The 18,452-nt window shown below is 32.3% G+C and overlaps 1 protein-coding gene across 8 annotated transcripts in view; it reads right to left on the bottom strand.

Annotated features, from left to right (window-relative positions):
• Nucleotides 1–252: 252 nt before the first annotated feature.
• Nucleotides 253–18,452, bottom strand: part of LOC115210843 (rabphilin-3A) — a 266,359-nt gene continuing 248,159 nt past the window's right edge. For 7 of the 8 annotated variants that reach the window (XM_036505145.1, XM_036505143.1, XM_036505140.1 and 4 more), the window contains 5 exons: nt 17,966–18,120; nt 15,321–15,402; nt 14,772–14,868; nt 12,918–13,076; nt 253–647 (listed from right to left, as the gene is read on the bottom strand). In XM_036505145.1, coding sequence (XP_036361038.1) covers nt 12,955–13,076; nt 14,772–14,868; nt 15,321–15,402; nt 17,966–18,120 — 456 coding nt within the window. In that variant the 3' untranslated portion in view covers nt 253–647; nt 12,918–12,954. Of the gene's footprint in view, nt 648–11,604; nt 11,813–12,917; nt 13,077–14,771; nt 14,869–15,320; nt 15,403–17,965; nt 18,121–18,452 lie in introns of those variants that run through there. The other variant, XM_036505141.1, reaches the window with a different exon arrangement.

Here is an 18,452-nt window from a genome sequence, read left to right as displayed (position 1 = left end):
ATTTTGAGCATTGTAAATCAGCTATTAACAGTATAACATCCCATATATTTTGTTAATTAGAATCCAGTATATTTTGTTAACAAGAATTTAGAATTTAAAAATACTTAACTAGAAACCAAAATCTTTACCAGCTAGATCCCAGTGTCTTTTCTTTTCCAATAGAATCCAGTGTGTTTTAATAACAAGAATTAACATACATTTTTCAGAAGCAACAATACTCAAAGAGAATATGAAAGACAAGGACATTTTTACGATAACCAAAAGTTCTCACATTTCTTTCAATTTTTTTTTTCTGAGTAAGTGAAAGCTCATATTAGCTTTAATTGAACCAAATGGAATAAAATAAAATGGTAATAATAATGAAATACACAAATAAAGAAGGAAAGAAATTCAAATTTACAAGCTTCTCAATGAAAGTGGATTTTCAAATAAGGTTGAAACTAATGGCAATCACAATGAGAATCCAAAAATCTTGCTCTTGGCTCAAGTAAAAAAAAAAGAAGAAAAATCAGTAAAATATAGTAGAACTGGTAAATAATAAAGAGAAGCTGCTGAGGCTGGAATAGTCTTGATGTTCAGGCAGTGGACACTTGTGCTTTGACCAAAGCTGACTTATTGGGGTAGTTAGGAATGTAGTCATCGAAGTCCTGTTAGAAGGAAAATTGACAAAATAAATTATGATGGTAATAGTAATAATATAAACAACAATAATAACAACAACAATAATACTGGCTTTCTAAGGTACAAGGTTAATTTTATGAATGACACCAATATATAAATAATAATAATAATAATATAATAATAATAATAATAATAATAATAATAATAATAATAATAATAGTATGAAGTAATGAAGAACAACTCCTATATTGAATTCAGATTCAGGTACTATGAACACTGGTGTCATCAACATAAATTGAGGCATTTTAAAGACGAATCTTTATCACCACTACACTTTTGCATGGCTCTCATTCTCCTACTTAAGCTGTTGAATGAGACAAAGCATGGGTACAGAGTGTACAATATACAAATCAATCACCTCCTTTACATGGATGATCTAAAGCTTTTCACAAAAGATGATCAACAACTGGAATAACTTTTAACTGTAGTAAAACAATTTACAAATATTTAGCTGTATGTAAAAGGGATGGCATCCAACATTCACAAATGTGAGGAAAAATATGGAAAGAATATCATTGTAGAGTTAGAGCTATCTTAAAAAGCAAACTTGATGCAAGAAACAGGATTGATGCTATCAGTAATTTAAGTATATCAGTGGTGACCTACAGCTTTAACATCATAAAATGGTCCATCAGTGAAATCAGTAAAATTGATACAAAAATACACAATCTCATCACAGTCCACCACATGCATCACCCAAAGGCAGATATAGATAGACTATACACCCCATGAAAGATGAAGAGCATGAATTGCTGCAGCTACAACTGTCTCTAAGGACAGCAACCATAGTGTTAGGTGCCAATCTAAAGAACACCAATGACTGGATGCTTAAACTTGTTTGCAAACATGAAAGTTCCAAAATATGCATTCAATATGAGAAGAAGCAAAGAAATATAGGAATTCAAGATCAATGAGACTGAGATGCAACTAGACGAGACAGAAGAACTCACTGTGGTAGCAAAACAGACAAAAACACAAACCAAATCAAATAGACTCTCAGTGCTGTGGAATACATGGAAAAGTAAACCATTGCCAGCGATCCTGATGTAGATACAAATATGACCCATCAATGGTTGACTGCATCTGCACTTAAATCAAAAACAGAGGGCTTCATTACTGCAGCACATGATCAATATATGCCCACCTGAAACTGCCAAGAAAGCATTTTTTAAATGGTGCTGATCCTGCCTACCACTTTTGTGGTGCAGCCAGGGAAACAATTGACCACCTTATCTCTCGCTGTTTTATATTTGCCTCAAATGAATGTATTAAACACAATGATAGATTTGGCCAGTATTTGCAATGGATTATATGCCATAAGTCTGGACTCCCAGATGAGAAGAACTGGTGGGAACATAAACCTACCAAACTAGTAGAAAATAAAGGCATCACCATTCTTTGGGATTTTAGAATTCAAACTGATTGTGCTATACAGGCGAATAGACCAAACATTGTGGTAAAAAAATCACAATGATAAAACATGTCTGTTAATAGGTATTCCAATCCCAGAAGACAGCAACACTTCTGTAAAAACATTTGAAAGGTGAGTAAACAGAACTTTGAAATAGAGGTCTAAAAAATGTGGCATCTAAGAACAGCAACTCTACCTGTGATCATCAGAGCTCTGGAGACAATATCAAATGGTGCACTAAAACAGTATAGCTAAAAACCAAGAAGCCCCAAGGTAATAATAATAATAATAATAATAATAATAATAATAATAATAATAATAATGTTAGAATTCTAACAGTAAGAAATGTGTATAGATAAGGTTTCATTAACTTGAGGAAAGAATGATATTATTGATAGTCTTTTGACTGCTTCATGACAAGGAGTTTTATGCCAAACAATCACACGATAGTAATTCTACAGTTACCTGTAGATTCTGGGATACACAGAGCACTATAGAACAAGTAGAGTAGATGAGGAAGTCACATCACAAATGATTGCATAAGTCACATGACACACGATTACATGACAAGTGGTCACATGACAATGACATAACACCAGCTTTACAGCTTAGTCACATGACAAACATGTATATGACAGGTGATATAACAAACAGTTTTATGACAGGTCAGTACATGGTAGACACATAACAGACAATTACCCAATAGCAACATGATGGTTACAAAGTGGGACATAAGGGTTACCCGATAGACAGTTACAAGAGAGATATCAGTCACATACTGTTATGCATTAATTTATATAATTTGTTCAAATTTTACCATAATTTCATATATAATATAATAAGAATGCTATTTCCCAAGGCAAGCAAGTATTACATCATACAACAAAACACAGTACTTGGTCAACAAAGTAAGTATGTAACTTTAAAAAGATTGGGTTGCCTTATGTCTGGAACAAATTCATAGGAAATAAAAGAAATTGCACAATAATTCTTAATGATACAAGAAACATAATGTTAGATTATTAAATAAATTTTTAAAAGTGGCATTTTCATCAAAATAGAAATAAAAGAAAAATATTATGTAATACTTCAGAAGAAAATAGAGTTTTTGATTTTTAAAAAATTAGAAAAATCAATATTAAAACAGAAAATGGAATTTTCTCAGTAATAAAATAAAGAAACAATGATATCGTATGATTTAAAAGAAAAAAAATGTAAAGAGAGAAAAAGGAGTTGATGAATATTTTGACATCTGCACAGGAAATCTGATTTCTGAAAAATAAAAATGATATTAAGTTAGAAGCAGTTCCATTGTGTTTGGTGTAAATAATACAGGATTGTAAAAAAAAAAAGCATGGTACATGGAAACATGTATTCATAGCACAGTAACAATAGTTTCTATTATTGATGCAAGGCCTGAATTTTTTAGGGGAGAGGACTAGTCAATTACATCAACTTCAGTGTTTGACTAGTACTTATTCTATCGGCCCCAAAAGGATTAGAGGCAAAGTCAACCATGACATAATTTGAACTCAGAATGTAAAGATGGATGAAATGTCACTAAACATTTTGTCCAGCATGTTTACACTTCTGCCTGATCACTACTCTCATAATAATAATCCTTTCTGTTATAGGCACAAGACCTAAAATTTTGTGGAAAGGGGATAAGTTGATTACATTGGCCCCAGTGCTCAACTAGTACTTACTTAATCAACCCTGAAAAGTACAAGGAAAGTTGAGTTTGGCAGAATTTAAACTCAGAATATAAAGCTGGATGAAATGCTGCTGAACATTTTGCCCAGTATGATAACAATTCTTCCAGCTTGCCATCTTCATCATCATCATCATCATAGTAATAATAATAATAATAATAATAATAATAATAATAATAATAATAATAATGTTTTAAAATTTAGGCACAAGGCCAGCAATTTTGATGGTAGTGTAAGTCAATTATATCAATCCCAATGTTCAACTGGTACTTATTTTGTCAACCCTGAAAAGATGAAAGGCAAAGTTGGTCTTGGTGGAATTTTAACTCTGAACATAATGACAGACTAAGCATTTTGCCTCGCATGCTAAAGATTCTGCCAGCTCACTGCTTTAATAAATAATAATTATAATAATAATATTTAATTTAAACACAAAGGTGTCAATCATATTGACCCCAATACTTAACAAGAGCTTTATTTTATTGACCCTGAAAGGATAATGTCATCAGGATTTGAACACTGAACAAAAAGAGCCTTAGAAATCTACTGCAAGGCATTTTGTCTGAGACTGTAATGATCCTGTTCTTTATAACAGTATCTAATTTAGGTAGAAAGCCAGAAATTAGTCAATTTTTGATGCTAGCATGTGTTGGATGAATACATAATATTGAGACATTGTTTTGCAGTTGGATGTCCTTCCTGTTGTTAACCCTTATCTGCTTTCAACCAATAATTTTTTTTAAAAATCTACTTGTCTTAGAATATGCAAAGCTAAAGGATGATTTTTTTTTGACAAGGAATGTTAACAAACATCACTGAATGCTTTCATGCAAAATATAAAAATTTATAGGTATACCCACATACATAAAGTAGCAAAGTCCCAATTCAGGCAAGGTTGTTTATGGAAGACCAGCAGTCACCCATGCATATCAGACTCCCCTCTCCACACCAGCGATGTTGTCCAAGGGAAAGGCAAAGGCCGATACAGCTTGGTACCAGTGATGTCACAACTCATTTCTATAAATGAGTGAACTGGATCAATGTGAAATAAAGTGTTTTACTAAAGAACACAACACACAGCCTAGTCTAGGAATCAAACTCATTACCTCATGGTTGTGAGCCCAATGCTCTAATTACTCAGTCATGTAAGGTAATAACAGGGGATTACAAGTATTATCACATAGGTTCATTTGCTACAACTTGGAAATCTAGATTTCATAATCATTCTCATTCATTTAAGTATAGAAGAAAAAGTAATTCTAAAAATCTTAGTAAATGCATTTGGGATTTTAAAGATAAGAACATGAAGTAAGAGTTAAAGTGGTCCATTATTAGTTACTGTTGTACAATATTGGTAATTCTACACGTGATCTTTGCCTTGAAGAAATATATTATATAATTACTTCTAAATTAATATTATCAAATTTTAATAGGTATTTTACAATGAAATATTGTCACAAATTTCAGGTATTTAAATATTTCAGTTCTTAATTATCATTGCTTTTTATATATTATTTAAGCATAATTTTTCTAAAAAAGTTTTCTATATTCAATAAATAGATAATTGTCATGAAATAGAATCTCCGTTTCCAACTTTCATAGCATAAAATTCACATCTTTATTTTTTCGTTATCCAATGATGTCGCCAAGAGTTGAATACAAAAATAGCTTTTCTTAGATTATATTTCTTCTTAATGTTCTTTTTATATGCATTCATGTACTGAAAATATTTTCTTAGTTCACTTTGAATTTAACTAATTTTGGATCACCTTGAAAATGTTGAGTTAATATGTATTTTCAGATATATTAATTTGAATGATATCTTCTGTATCTAAATATGTTGATACAAAAGAAATGATTGTCAGCTTTGTATGGTGGATTCAACAATTAAAGATGCGATTTTCTCTATCTGTATTTTTGTTGTCTAATACTCTGAATCTCACGAAATTCTTCTAAATGATATTTAAATATATATGACATACATGAGGAATTACCTTTGATGTGCATTTTATTGATGTCTGGTTGTTTGATATAATTAACCAGATTTGTTTGAAACTGAGTGCTTTATTGATATCTGCTGGGTTTTTTTAATCCATGTTTTCTTCTTATATATCATATATATATAAAAGAAAAAAAGGGATTTAAAAAATCCAAGCAGTGGCATGTAAAAAGCACCCACTACACTCTTGGTGAGATTGACATTAGGAAGGGCATTCAGCCATAGAAACCATGCCAAATCAGATTGGAACCTGGTGCAGCTCCCCAACTTACCAGTTTTCAGTTAAACCATCTAACCCATACCAGACGTTAAATGATGATGATGATGATAATAATGACGATATATATATATACACACACACACACACACACACACACACATACACACATACGCGCGCATACACACACACACACACACATTACAGCCTTCTATACTGTTTACATCTAGTTTATTTATAAGGCATTGGTTAGCCCAAGAAAACAGTAGAAGATTTTTACCCAAAGTACTGTATGGTGAGATAGAACCCAAGAAAACATGATGACATAACAAACTCCTTATCCATACCTGGTCCCACCCTCAACACACACATATCATTATCCTTATTGACTCTGTGTGTGTGTGTGTGTGTATGTGTTTGTGTGATTGTGGTGAATAAATGTCAATCATCTCCAATAGTTTGTGAAACATGCCTAGCTATGGGGAAATGTCTTTCTTGGAAATAGGCAAAGATTAGCGACAGGACAGTCATCAAGCCGTAGGAAATCTGCCTCAATAAACTCCATCAAACACATGCAAGTATAGAAAAGTAGATATTAAAACAATGATGATGATATAGCAATTCTATAGTGTATATTTTTGAATGAATGTAGGCTTATAGATGATGAAATCTATCAAATTGAGTAAGTAAATTACTGAGAAAAGGTTAAGAATCACAGACGTAGGGAATTCTTTGTTGTTTCAAAACATAGTAGTTATTTAGTTCCACATCATCTTTGAGAGTGTAAGTCCATCATGAAAGCCTTCAACCATGCCTATCTGTTTTTATGCATCTAAGACTACATTCTATAATATATCCTTCATTTTTGAAAGTGGTAGAGTGCAATTTGTTTGAGATTTCATTGTTATATATAGCAGGTGAATTGACCATATAGAGCAGTGGTTCTCAACTGGGGTCCATATAACAAAATAGTAAATTGGGAATCCATAATAGTATTTTAAGGACCCCTAAAAAATTTTGCTTTCGATGTATATATTGGCATATATTGCAAGAAATAAGTAGGTTTCTTTCTCTAACATTTTACATAGTTCAACCTATGCAAATTAATGTATGAAAAACAAAATAGGAATTTTGAGTGAAGTTTCTATAAAGCTAGTTTTTAAACACTAAATGGCTATGGGGGTTCATTGGAATAAAATAGTAACCAAAAAGGTCCATAGATAAAGAATGGTTGAGAAATCCTGATGTAGATGGTCTTCTAGTTGTTGTTTGGCTCCAGGTTAGCATTAATTGGATACACAATAAAAGGGGTTACAGCTATGACCATCCTATCTGTTTGTATTTCATAGATTATACTGTCCAATGTGTCCTTTTTTTAAAGATTCAACTTTTAGCATTTTGGTTAATGAAAAAGAGGCTTCTTTGTTTGTTTGCAGTTATTTTAGTTGTTTAGTCCCAGGTCACTCTTGATTAAACATACTTATAGTGAAAGGCATTCCATCTGTGCCCATCCAATACCTTTCCCAGGTACAAAGTATAGTGCATTGATAGCCATACCATCCACAGAGAGAGAGAGAGAGAGGAGAGAGGAGAGAGAGAGAGAGAAGAGAGAGAGAGAGAGAAGAGAGAGAGAAGAGAGAGAGAGAGAGAAGAGAGAGAGAGAGAGAGAGAGAGAGAGAGAGAGTGTCCCTTTTCTAAATGATACACTATAATTTTTTGCCCCCATACTAGATGTGAGTAGCCATGCATATCCCTCAGCAAGAACCTGCTTTGCATCCCTTTCTCCCTCAAAATAATTCCCATGTCCCCTAGTCTGAAGCTGACACCCAACCTACACTAGGGCTCATAGTCCTGTGAACTACATGGCACCACCTTAAAAATGTTATGCTTATGCAAACACAACCTTTTGGTTAATAGTCTACAACTAATCAAAAGGCTGATGGTTCATATCCCCTCATAGCACAAAAAAATCACCCTGTGAAATCCACACTGTAAAGTGGTTGGTATTAAGAAGAATATCCAGTGGTAAAAAACTATGCCAAAGCAGACACTGAAGCACAATGCACTCATTGGACACATCATCTCCTGTCAAACCGTTCAACCTATACCAGCATGGAACAAGGACATTTAATGATGATGATGATGAGATAGATACTTGCTGCTCAATATAACTGTTAAATAGTTTCTTTAACCCTTTTTATATAATATTTCTATTAAAATAATCTGCTTTGGCTTCAAATTATTTTGAAAATAATGATGTAATTAGTGAAGTAAGACCCAGGAATAGGGCTAATAATGTATCCGAAATAATCTTCTACTGATAATATATGGTAATTAAAGATTTCATATGTGTTCAGGTTGATTTTATTTGTCAATGTTGTTGCTGATACCATAAATTAGCATCAATGAAGAACGATTTGGTTTTTCTGGAAGGCAACTCACAACACAAGCAAATCAAACAGTCTTCTCATCACATAGCATAAAGCCATCTCCCCACAGCTGTGGAATCTTATCTTGTGAGTTACTTGGTGACATCACTAGTTCCAGTGCCATGTAAAAAGCACCTAATACACTCTGTGAAGTGGTTAGCATTAGTTAAGGGCATCTGGTAGTAGAAACCAAGCAAAGGAAAACACTGAAGCTTGACAGTCCTCCCTGCTCATCAGCTTTTGTTAAACGATCTAACCCATGCCAGCATGAAAAACAGATATTAAATGGTTGTAATGATGATGATGATGATGATGATGATGATGATGATGGAGGCAGGTTAATATTCACTTGATTCACCATCATTTAATGACCATCCTCCATGTTGGCATGGGTTGACGGTTTGACAGGAGCTGACTAGCCAGGGAATTGCCCAGGCTCCAATTGTCTGTTTTGCCATGGTTTCCATAGCTGGATGCCCTTCCTAATGCCAACCACTTTACAAAGTATTCTGGGAGCTTTTTAGGTGATATTGGCATGGATGCTTTTATGTGGCATCAGCACAAGTGTGTTTAATGTGGCACCAGCACGAGTGCCTTTAATATGGTGCTGGTAAAATACATTATTGAATTCACTCAGAATACTATACTTCTACACCACACCATTCAAATCAAAGCACTGCATTGTTACAGCCAGAAAAATACAATATTACTACTATATATCAGTGCAAAGCATAACATTTGTAGGATTCCATTAAACTGTTTGATGCACTGACATCAGCAACAACAATAAACAACAGTAAGAATTTACATGCAAAAGTAAAAGTTAAATATTTGCTAATCTGTTATAAAATATGAACCAAGCACCATATGTATTACAAAGGATATCAGGAATTGAATAAAGAGATTGTTACACAATTCTATGTGGTTAAAGCAATATTTGAATTAGCATAGGTTTTTGTTTAATAAGATGTGAGTGAATAATTCTAGAGATTTAGTTCCAAGTGTTTAGTGCAGGGACAAGGAAGAAAGTTACAGTGTAGGTGATGGGAAAAGTGAAGACATAGAGAAATTTGATTAGAATTACTATGTTCTGTCTGTCAGAAATGCTTAATTATCAACTAAGTGTTAATAAGTAGATATTTAAATACCAGTAATTGGGTTGTTACTGTTCAACTCCAGGTTATTTTATTGAACATGCCAATCATGATCACTCTCTCTTTTTTAAATGTACAGGAATACAGTAGCTAATGTGTCCTGTTTTTTTTTTTTTTGTGTGTGTGTATGACAGCTGGGTGTAACTTAAAAGAGATTTGGTTTTGTTTCTAGAAAGTTGAATGACCATGTAAAGACTAAACAACTGAAGCAAATTTGTCTATAAACTTGTAGTCATGTAAGTTTACTGAGGGGAATAACAAATATCATCAACCATTATAAAAGGGAATAATTACCATTAGAAAGAACAATAGGCCACAAAACATCAATATACAAATTTGCAGAATAAGTTAAACTTAATGTAAAAAACATTTGAAAATATAAATATAAATACAATATTAAACAGTTAAGAGAGGAGAAAAGAATCCATTGATATATTCAGAGCAAATTCTGCTTAGAATACTTATGTAGAAAACAAAGCATTAGCTACATACTGAATTTAAGTACATTATTAGATAATTTTTGTTAGTTTACAGATTGTGTAAAAAAAGCTATACCTGTCACCAAAAGTGTGGGGAGAGGACCAAAACAGAGGGTTTATTAAAAAATGCAACAATACATTGGATTGTCAAAAGTGGTGATGTAATTACATTTATAATGATTAAATTATTAAATTTATAATGATTTTATAAATTTATAACTAGATTTATAATGAAGCAAACAGTGTTAAATTAAAAAGCAAGTGTATATTTAGCCTATAATCTCTCCTGATGGTTTTATATTAGGAGTGAAATAATATGCTGTAAGAGCAATTTTTAATGTTATTTTATATGTTTAGGTGAAGAAGGAAGAGTAATAAAGATTAAACTCCATAAAATCAACTCTAATCTACAATTGATTTAATTTTAACTCAAACTGATAAAAAGATTGTTTATTCAAGTGAAATTTGAGCTCATAAACATGAAGCTGTACACTTAGTATAATTCTTTTGGCCATTTCTGCAGCTTACACGTAATCAAACAAGAATCATTTTGCATAAGCATAACACCACCTTAAAAATGTTATGCTTATGCAAACACAACCTTTTGGCTCATAGTTTACAACTAATCAAAAGGCTGATGGTTCATATCCCCTCATAGTATTGCATGAATTGGAAAATTAGTGTATCTGCAGTGGATTGAATCAATATCTCACAGTACCACATCTTTTACTTTTAATTCCATCTCATTTAGAATTATTTGAGAAAAGTTTACTGCAATAAATACCATTGTTTAATTGATGAGTACTTTGTTAACTTCCTAATGTTAATTTATATTCTACTCTGGATACACCTTAGTCCCTGGGCATACAGATTACTCTCTCAATTGTAATGATTATTTATTCACATCATTTTAAATTAATCATCCCATAGCGTTGATATTTCAATGAAGTGATTGTTTGGTTTTAGAGTGACATTATAGAGTTGGTGTGAGAGGCAGGATCTGACAAGTTAGAACATAAAACAAATTTGGGCTGGATACTGTCAGTTCAAATACTAAAGGGTTAGAGAAGAATAAACCCTGTGAGACTGACTTGTTTAAGATGCTCTGTATAAAGAGGAATTCTTTAGTGGTGTGTCTTTGACAAAATTAATTGTAGTAAGTAGATGGTTAACTGAATGTTATGATAATAATGCCTTTCCAAAAGTGTGATTAGCATAAATGATGAAAAGATTTTATTGAATGAAGTAAATATTTGTGACCAGTAGATCACAAATATTATATAGTCTATCATTATCATAAAGTTAATCACTTATTATTGATTTCAGTGTATACCTGCATTAACTTTTGTTTACATTAAAAAAAAAAGTGGGTGAGGATGATTATTTCAAAGTAAAAAAATACCTACAAAAGTTAACAACATTTAAATGTAATTTCATTTTAAAAAAATATTGATAAAAACATTGAACAAAAATATTAAAGCAAAAAATAATAGTGAAAAGCAAATATTTTGAGTAAGATGATAATCTTTGGAACAATACAACAAAAGCAGGAGAGGAAAAGAAACACAAAAAATAAATTCAATGAAAGCATAAACAACAATACAACAAACAACACATGGAATTACCACTAATTTTACATTGCAACAATATCTGAGATCAATGCTGGACTATACCTTCTGGACAACATTTATGATTCCATACATACCATAGATTTTGCTTGGAATAACTAGCTATAAAATTAAAATTTTGTAGGAAATATAAACATTAAATACATCCATTGTTATTGCTTTGTTAGATAAATACAATCATAGAATAAAATCTGAAAAAAAAAGAGCATGTCAAATAAGTACATAGGGATGGGGGAATATTTAATTATATTAATTTAATAACATAAGTGAAATTGTTGCATAATTGTTATCTTCTTCAGGCAACCAGTAAAAGTTTTCTTCAGAATTTTAGTAGCCTTGTTGAAGCTAATGGAATTTCAGAGGTGTTATTGACAAGATTACACTGCAGTGTAATTGTGTCATTGACATGAGTACACTGTCAGAGAACAGGTTGCAGTTTGCATAATGAAAACTTTGGCATCGTGTACAAAATAACATATGTTTGAGTGAAGTTAACACTCTTTGTGCATTTTTGAATGGTTAATATGTGTCTTCTGCACTACAATCATTTTAGTTTCAAAACATCGTCTCAGATTAAATCAGTTGTCTGGCAAATACATCTCCAAAACAAATAGCATTAAGTAATCAAGAAGAAAAAGGATAAATATAAAAGATAAAAGAGGGAATTAAAAATTTACTAAGAAGAATAAATGAATATTTGAAACTAGACTCAAAACACCTATGTCTCTTTTTTTCATATGGGGAGGGAGTTAAGATCTACTGAAACAGCAGTTGGACTAAATAAAGAGTAGCTGTCATACATTATACTACAGATGTGATTACACTGTCAATGATGAACAGAGAACTGTGAATTTTTTAAAGTGGTAACTTTGACTGAAAAATTACAGAAGAATAAATTCTATATTTCATTTTAGTAAATTACATTCATATCATCAGAGATTAGATTATATAACATTGATATCATTACATCTTTCTCAATATCTCTCTCCTTAGCCCCAGGCTAAATGATTAAGTACAGTCCTTCTTAACACATCACTGCATCTCTCTGGAGCTCTAAATTTATTATTCACAAGGTCCTATTGGTGTAAAAATAAACTCTTTAAGTTCAGTGTATACCTGCATTAACTTTTGTTTACATTTTAAAAAAAAGTGGGTGAGGATGATTATTTTAAAGTAAAAAATACATACAAAAGCTAAATTCACTCACTTTGTAAACAATGCCATGCCAGATGCAAAATCTGCTTTCATGGACAAAAATCTGGAGTTAGAGTATGCCAGTATTCAACTTTCTGGTCAGGATTTCTTAACATTTCATACCAGTGTTGTAATTTGTCACCTTTGGATTGACTTCCAAATTCAAGTCCTCCTGTAATGTTAACATTATATTATGTGATTAGGATGTGTGAGGGGGTATGTGGATGCAAAACAGCTCATCAATATTTTACTTTATTGTATTTTTGCAATCATTTTCTTCATACAAGCATGACAAAAAATGACATAAGCATGATGACCTTATTAAATGACAACTATTCAACCATACTATAATGGCAACCATTCAATCATCATCATCATCATCATCGTCGTTTAACGTCCGTTCTCCATGCTAGCATGGGTTGGACGGTTCGACCGGGGTTCTGGGAAGCCAGAAGGCTGCACCAGGCTCCAGTCTAATCTGGCAATCAATGAGAATATTTTATAATGTCATTTAGAATGTCTGATTCTGTTGGAAAATTGCTGTCAGCCAAACTGATAGAGTATTAACCTCTGGCAGAAAAATAGTTTACTGCATTTCTGGTACTGCACCATCTTCCACATAAAAATACTTCCTTGTGTAGTAGTTCTGTTATTCTAGTAGTAAATATATTGTAAAGAGGTGGAGCATTTTCATGTTCTAAGCAGTGAAAGCACTTTATGATATAAAAATGTTTTGCCAGCTAAAGAATTGAGCTCAAATTTTGGTATAGATATAGCTGAGAACAGAGGTTTCTCTTCTTTTTACTCATGAGGAACATTTTAAATAAATTCCAAATCACAAGGAACCCCTACATAAAAAATAATATATATTTTTGTTATGAAACTTCAAGAGAGCATGAAAGGATTCATTTTTAACAGTTGAACTCAAAGTAGAAAAGCTATAAATAATAGCATGTAAATGGAATAAAAAAGCTTTTGCATAGAAATAACTCAAAGGCTCTCCACAGGTAGCATTTGACTTATTTTATCCAAAAAGATTTTTTTTAACCCAATATTTACATGCTATAAGGTAGTGAGCTGGCAGAATCATTAGCATGCCAGGCACAATGCTTAGAGGCATTTTGTCCCTTATGCTCTGAGTTCAAATTCAGCTGAGGTCAACTTTGTTTTTCATCCTATCAGAGTCAATAAAATAAGTACCAGTTGAGCACTGGGGTCAATCTAATTGACTTACTCCTCTCCCCCCAAATTGCTGGCCTTGTACAAAAAATTTGAAACTAATATTTACATGGTATTGTTTATGGCTTTTCTACTTCAAGTTCAACTGTTAAAAAGTGAATTATTTCATATCTTTATTAACCTTTTTCATAATTAGATTTAAATTTCATGGGTGATTAAGCAAATTATAAAACTCTTTAATAAGTTTGATTGTGCTCCATCCATCAGATATGACAAGAATCTTTAAGAAATTTCATGTTAACCACAACCTAATCTAGATCAAATCCCCTTATAATTCCCCCAAAATAGGTAATTTTTTTCATTGGATCTCCATACTATCTAAGATGCCAAGATTTTCCTATCTTACAGATTATGTCATGCATTTACAATAAAATTACAGGGGTAAAAATAGAACATGAAAATTACTCTAAAATGCATTTACAAATAGCCTGTATATTCCTATTTCTTACAAAACCTTAGGTTTCTAATGAATCCTGGTTGGGAAAATGCTGGCTTAGAGAATTATGGACAGTGTCATTAATGTAACTTTTACCAGATGCTGTTTAGGTTGTCAGTAATATGATCACCACACTGTGCACCTCTGAAGACTATGATTATGAAAGTGTCAAAAAGCAAAAATAATATTTACCAATGAAATCATTAGGTTTGCCAATATCTTTGTCCCACACAGTTATCTCCAATGTCTTATGTGTGAGTTCATTATATCGGATATTATAATTAAATATCTGCAAATAAAATAGATTCAGATGTTATAAGGGTAAAGTAACATTGTTGAACAAAAACAAATTGAAAGGCCCAGTTTCAAATACAAAAGCTTCGATTTATTTTACCTGAAAATCACGAGTAATAATTTGCTAGAAACACCAGTCTAAAATGAATTATAATATTCAGTTTCCTCTCTCTACTTTCCAAACTCAAAATCCAACTTAGGTTGATTTTTTCCCATTCATTCTCCCAGTGTTAATAAAATAAATTACCTGAGATATATTGTAGTTATTCACTGACAATACACACTTTATGAATTTATTATTTTCTTTTATTCTTTTAACTGTTTTAATTATTTGGCTCTAATCAGGGTAACTTATAAGTTGCGGTTTCTTTTTCTATTTCCCCATAGTCACAGGACTGAAACAAGTAAAAGAAAATAAAAGGATTTGAAATATGAATTTATACTAACTTCGTTATATTCAGGATTCAGTGTTTTTCTCTTAGTTTCTGTTTTAAATTTTGATTTCTTGCCTGGATCAGGTTTCAAATATCTGAAGGAAATATTTAAAAAAATAACAAAAAACAAAAAAACAAAACAAAACAGAAGTACAATAAACTGTTATCAACCACTTATTAACTCATTCATAATCATTTATTGTAAAGCACATGGCTCATTGGTTAGAGTATCGGGTTTGCAATCATGAAGTTGTGAGTTCAATTCCTGGACCAGGTTGTGTGATATGTTCTTAATTAAGACACTTTATTTCACGTTGCTCCAGTTCACTCAGCTGGAGAAATGAGTTGTGACATCACTGGTGTCAAGCTGTATCAGCCTTTGCCTTTCCCTTGGACAACATCAGTGGCATTGTAGGGTAGGATTTGTGACAGACGAACTGTAGACAGAAACTTCGCAACAGGCTAGCTAGGAAGTTGATCAGCAGAAAAAAGGACTTCTGGTAGGAGAAGGAAAACAAAACAATGTCAACAGTGAGTGTGAAATGAATCTGAGTGAACTAAACAGAAATGATTGATGACTTAAGCCCTGATGTACGTAAAGTAATAAACCTTTGATAAATGTATTCTTGTCTCCACTAGTTTGCATATAGCTTAACAAAGCTATAACATGGAGAGGGGAAACTGATATGCATGCATGATTGCTGGTCTTCCACAAACAACCTTGCCCAGCCTTGTGCTTCAAAGGAGAAGTCTTCATGTGTAATCCCATAGTCAATCATGATTGAAGAGGGTCTTTACTAATCATTTATTAATCTATTATGTTTTTTAACTGTCTATCTATACACCCCTTTCTCTCTGCAAAATACTATTTAAGGAATTGCAGAAGGTGGCAAGCTGGCAGAATCCTTAGCATACAGGGCAAAATACTTAATTGCATTTCCTCTATCATTATGTTCTGAGTTCAAATTCTGTCTACAATGCCACTGATGTTATCCAAGGGAAAGGCAAAGGCTGATACAGCTTGGCACCAGTGATGTCACAACTCATTCTTTTCATTCTTTTGGGGGTTGATAAAAAAAGTACCAGTTGCACACTAGGGTCAATGTAATCCCAAAATTGCGGGCCTAGTGCAAAAATTTGAAACTAATTAAGAGATTGTATGGCAAAGATGAGTAATAACCTCATCAAAAGATCATTGGTTCGTCCATTCAGATTGTAGCAATGCATTATGTATTGTGTCCTAGATGAGACACACTGTGCAACATACTTTAGCATCTGGTATCACTTCTACCTTATAACTAAAGAAATATTAAGTGGATGAAACAAAAAAAGACATAAATTAATCAAGAAATTGAGTGTGAAATATCATGCAAACCTATTCTAAAACTATCCAAAAATATGACATGAAATTGTATTTGGAAATAACAATAATAATAATAATCCTTTCTACTACAGGCACAAGGCCTGAAATTTGGGGAGGGGGATAGTAGATTACATCGATCTCAGTACTCAACTGGTACCTATTTTAATACAGTTATATATTTAAAAGATGAGGAATTATGTACATTATTTTACATTATTTATATTCTCTTCTATTGGTGGTTTTACCCAAAGGAAATACAACGCTTTGCAAATATCTCCTTCGGGTAAAACCTCCAACAGAAGAGAATATGACCAAAAACTGCATGTACTCCATCCCATGCAGCTATGGTAGGTTATACAAAGGTGAAACATGCCACTCCCTCAAAATAAGGGTAGAGGAACATCGGAAAGCTCTGACATGAGGAGATATTGATAGATTGGGTATAGCTGATCACGTATGAAAAAATGGAGACCACCTCCCCCTGTGGGATGAAGTTAAAATAATAGACAGAGAACACCACTGAAAAATACGAAAACTAAAAGAAGCAGCACCGAGTGCAGATATGAATTGCATATGGGAACCGGTATTAAGGAAGGATAGAAAAATATTAAATTTTTAAGCCCTAAAAATTCACTCCATAATTGCCCATGGGCATATGGCATAGTGGTTAAGAGCGTAGGCTAGTAGCCCCAACATTCTGAGTTTAATTCCAGGCAGTGACCTAAATAATAGTAATAATAATAATAATAATAATGATAACATTGAAAAATACCTTCCAGGTTCGAAATTTCCCCAAGACACCTGATGGAGGCTGGAGGGTATATCAGCCAAAACGTGTTAACAACAAACAAGATGAGGACAAATATCCATCAAATGTAAATAGTGTAAATAATGCCACTTATTTTATCAACACCAAAAGTATGAAAGGAAAAGTTGACCTCGATGGAATTTGAACTCAGAATGTAAAGACGGATGAAATGCTACTAAGCATTTTGCCTGGCATGGTAATAAATCTGCCAGCTTACCACCTTAATAATAATAATAATAATAATAATAATAATAATAATATAATAATAATAATAATGATGATGATAATAATAATAATAATAATAATAATAATAATAATAATAATAATAACAACAATGATAATGATAATAATAATAATAACAACAACAACAATAACAATAACAGGTTCGAAAATTCCCCAAGACACCTGATGAAAGCTGGAAGGTATATCAGCCGAAACGTTGTGTTAACAACAAACAAGATGAGGATAAATAGTAATAAAAACTTACATTTTCACAAATGGATCAGAATAACCGTTGGAATCCATGGCTGCAAGATTGGCACATCGCACCACTCCAATCGATAAAAGTTGTTCTGATGGCTTGTAGCAAAGTGACAGAAGAATCTTTCCTCGTTCAACTGACTGATTATCACTAATTTCAAGCTAGAATTATTATAAATTAAAGGAAATTTAAAATAACACTTAACTTTGTTTGATTCAATTTTTTATTATTATTATTAGATCAGTGAAAGAAGTATAAAGGACTATAAACCAAAATTGCTGAAAAATTATATAAATTGGAAGAAATGCTTTCATATCATCATGAAACTAATAAAGAGATAATTAACCTGCTTCTAATACTCATTAATGATAACTGAAAAGTTTGAATCAAAGCCTTCTTTAAAATATTCATTTTTTTTTTTTTTGCACTGATAACTCAGCTAACATTGAAGCAAGATTGTAACCAGTAGTAAGCTTAGTGAAACTTCACAGTT

This window comes from Octopus sinensis, linkage group LG1 (genome assembly GCF_006345805.1).
Source record: "Octopus sinensis linkage group LG1, ASM634580v1, whole genome shotgun sequence".
NCBI classification, from domain to species: Eukaryota; Metazoa; Mollusca; class Cephalopoda; order Octopoda; family Octopodidae; genus Octopus; species Octopus sinensis.
The sequence above is the reverse complement of the archived record's forward strand: the minus strand, read 5'-3'. Positions and strand labels throughout refer to the sequence as shown.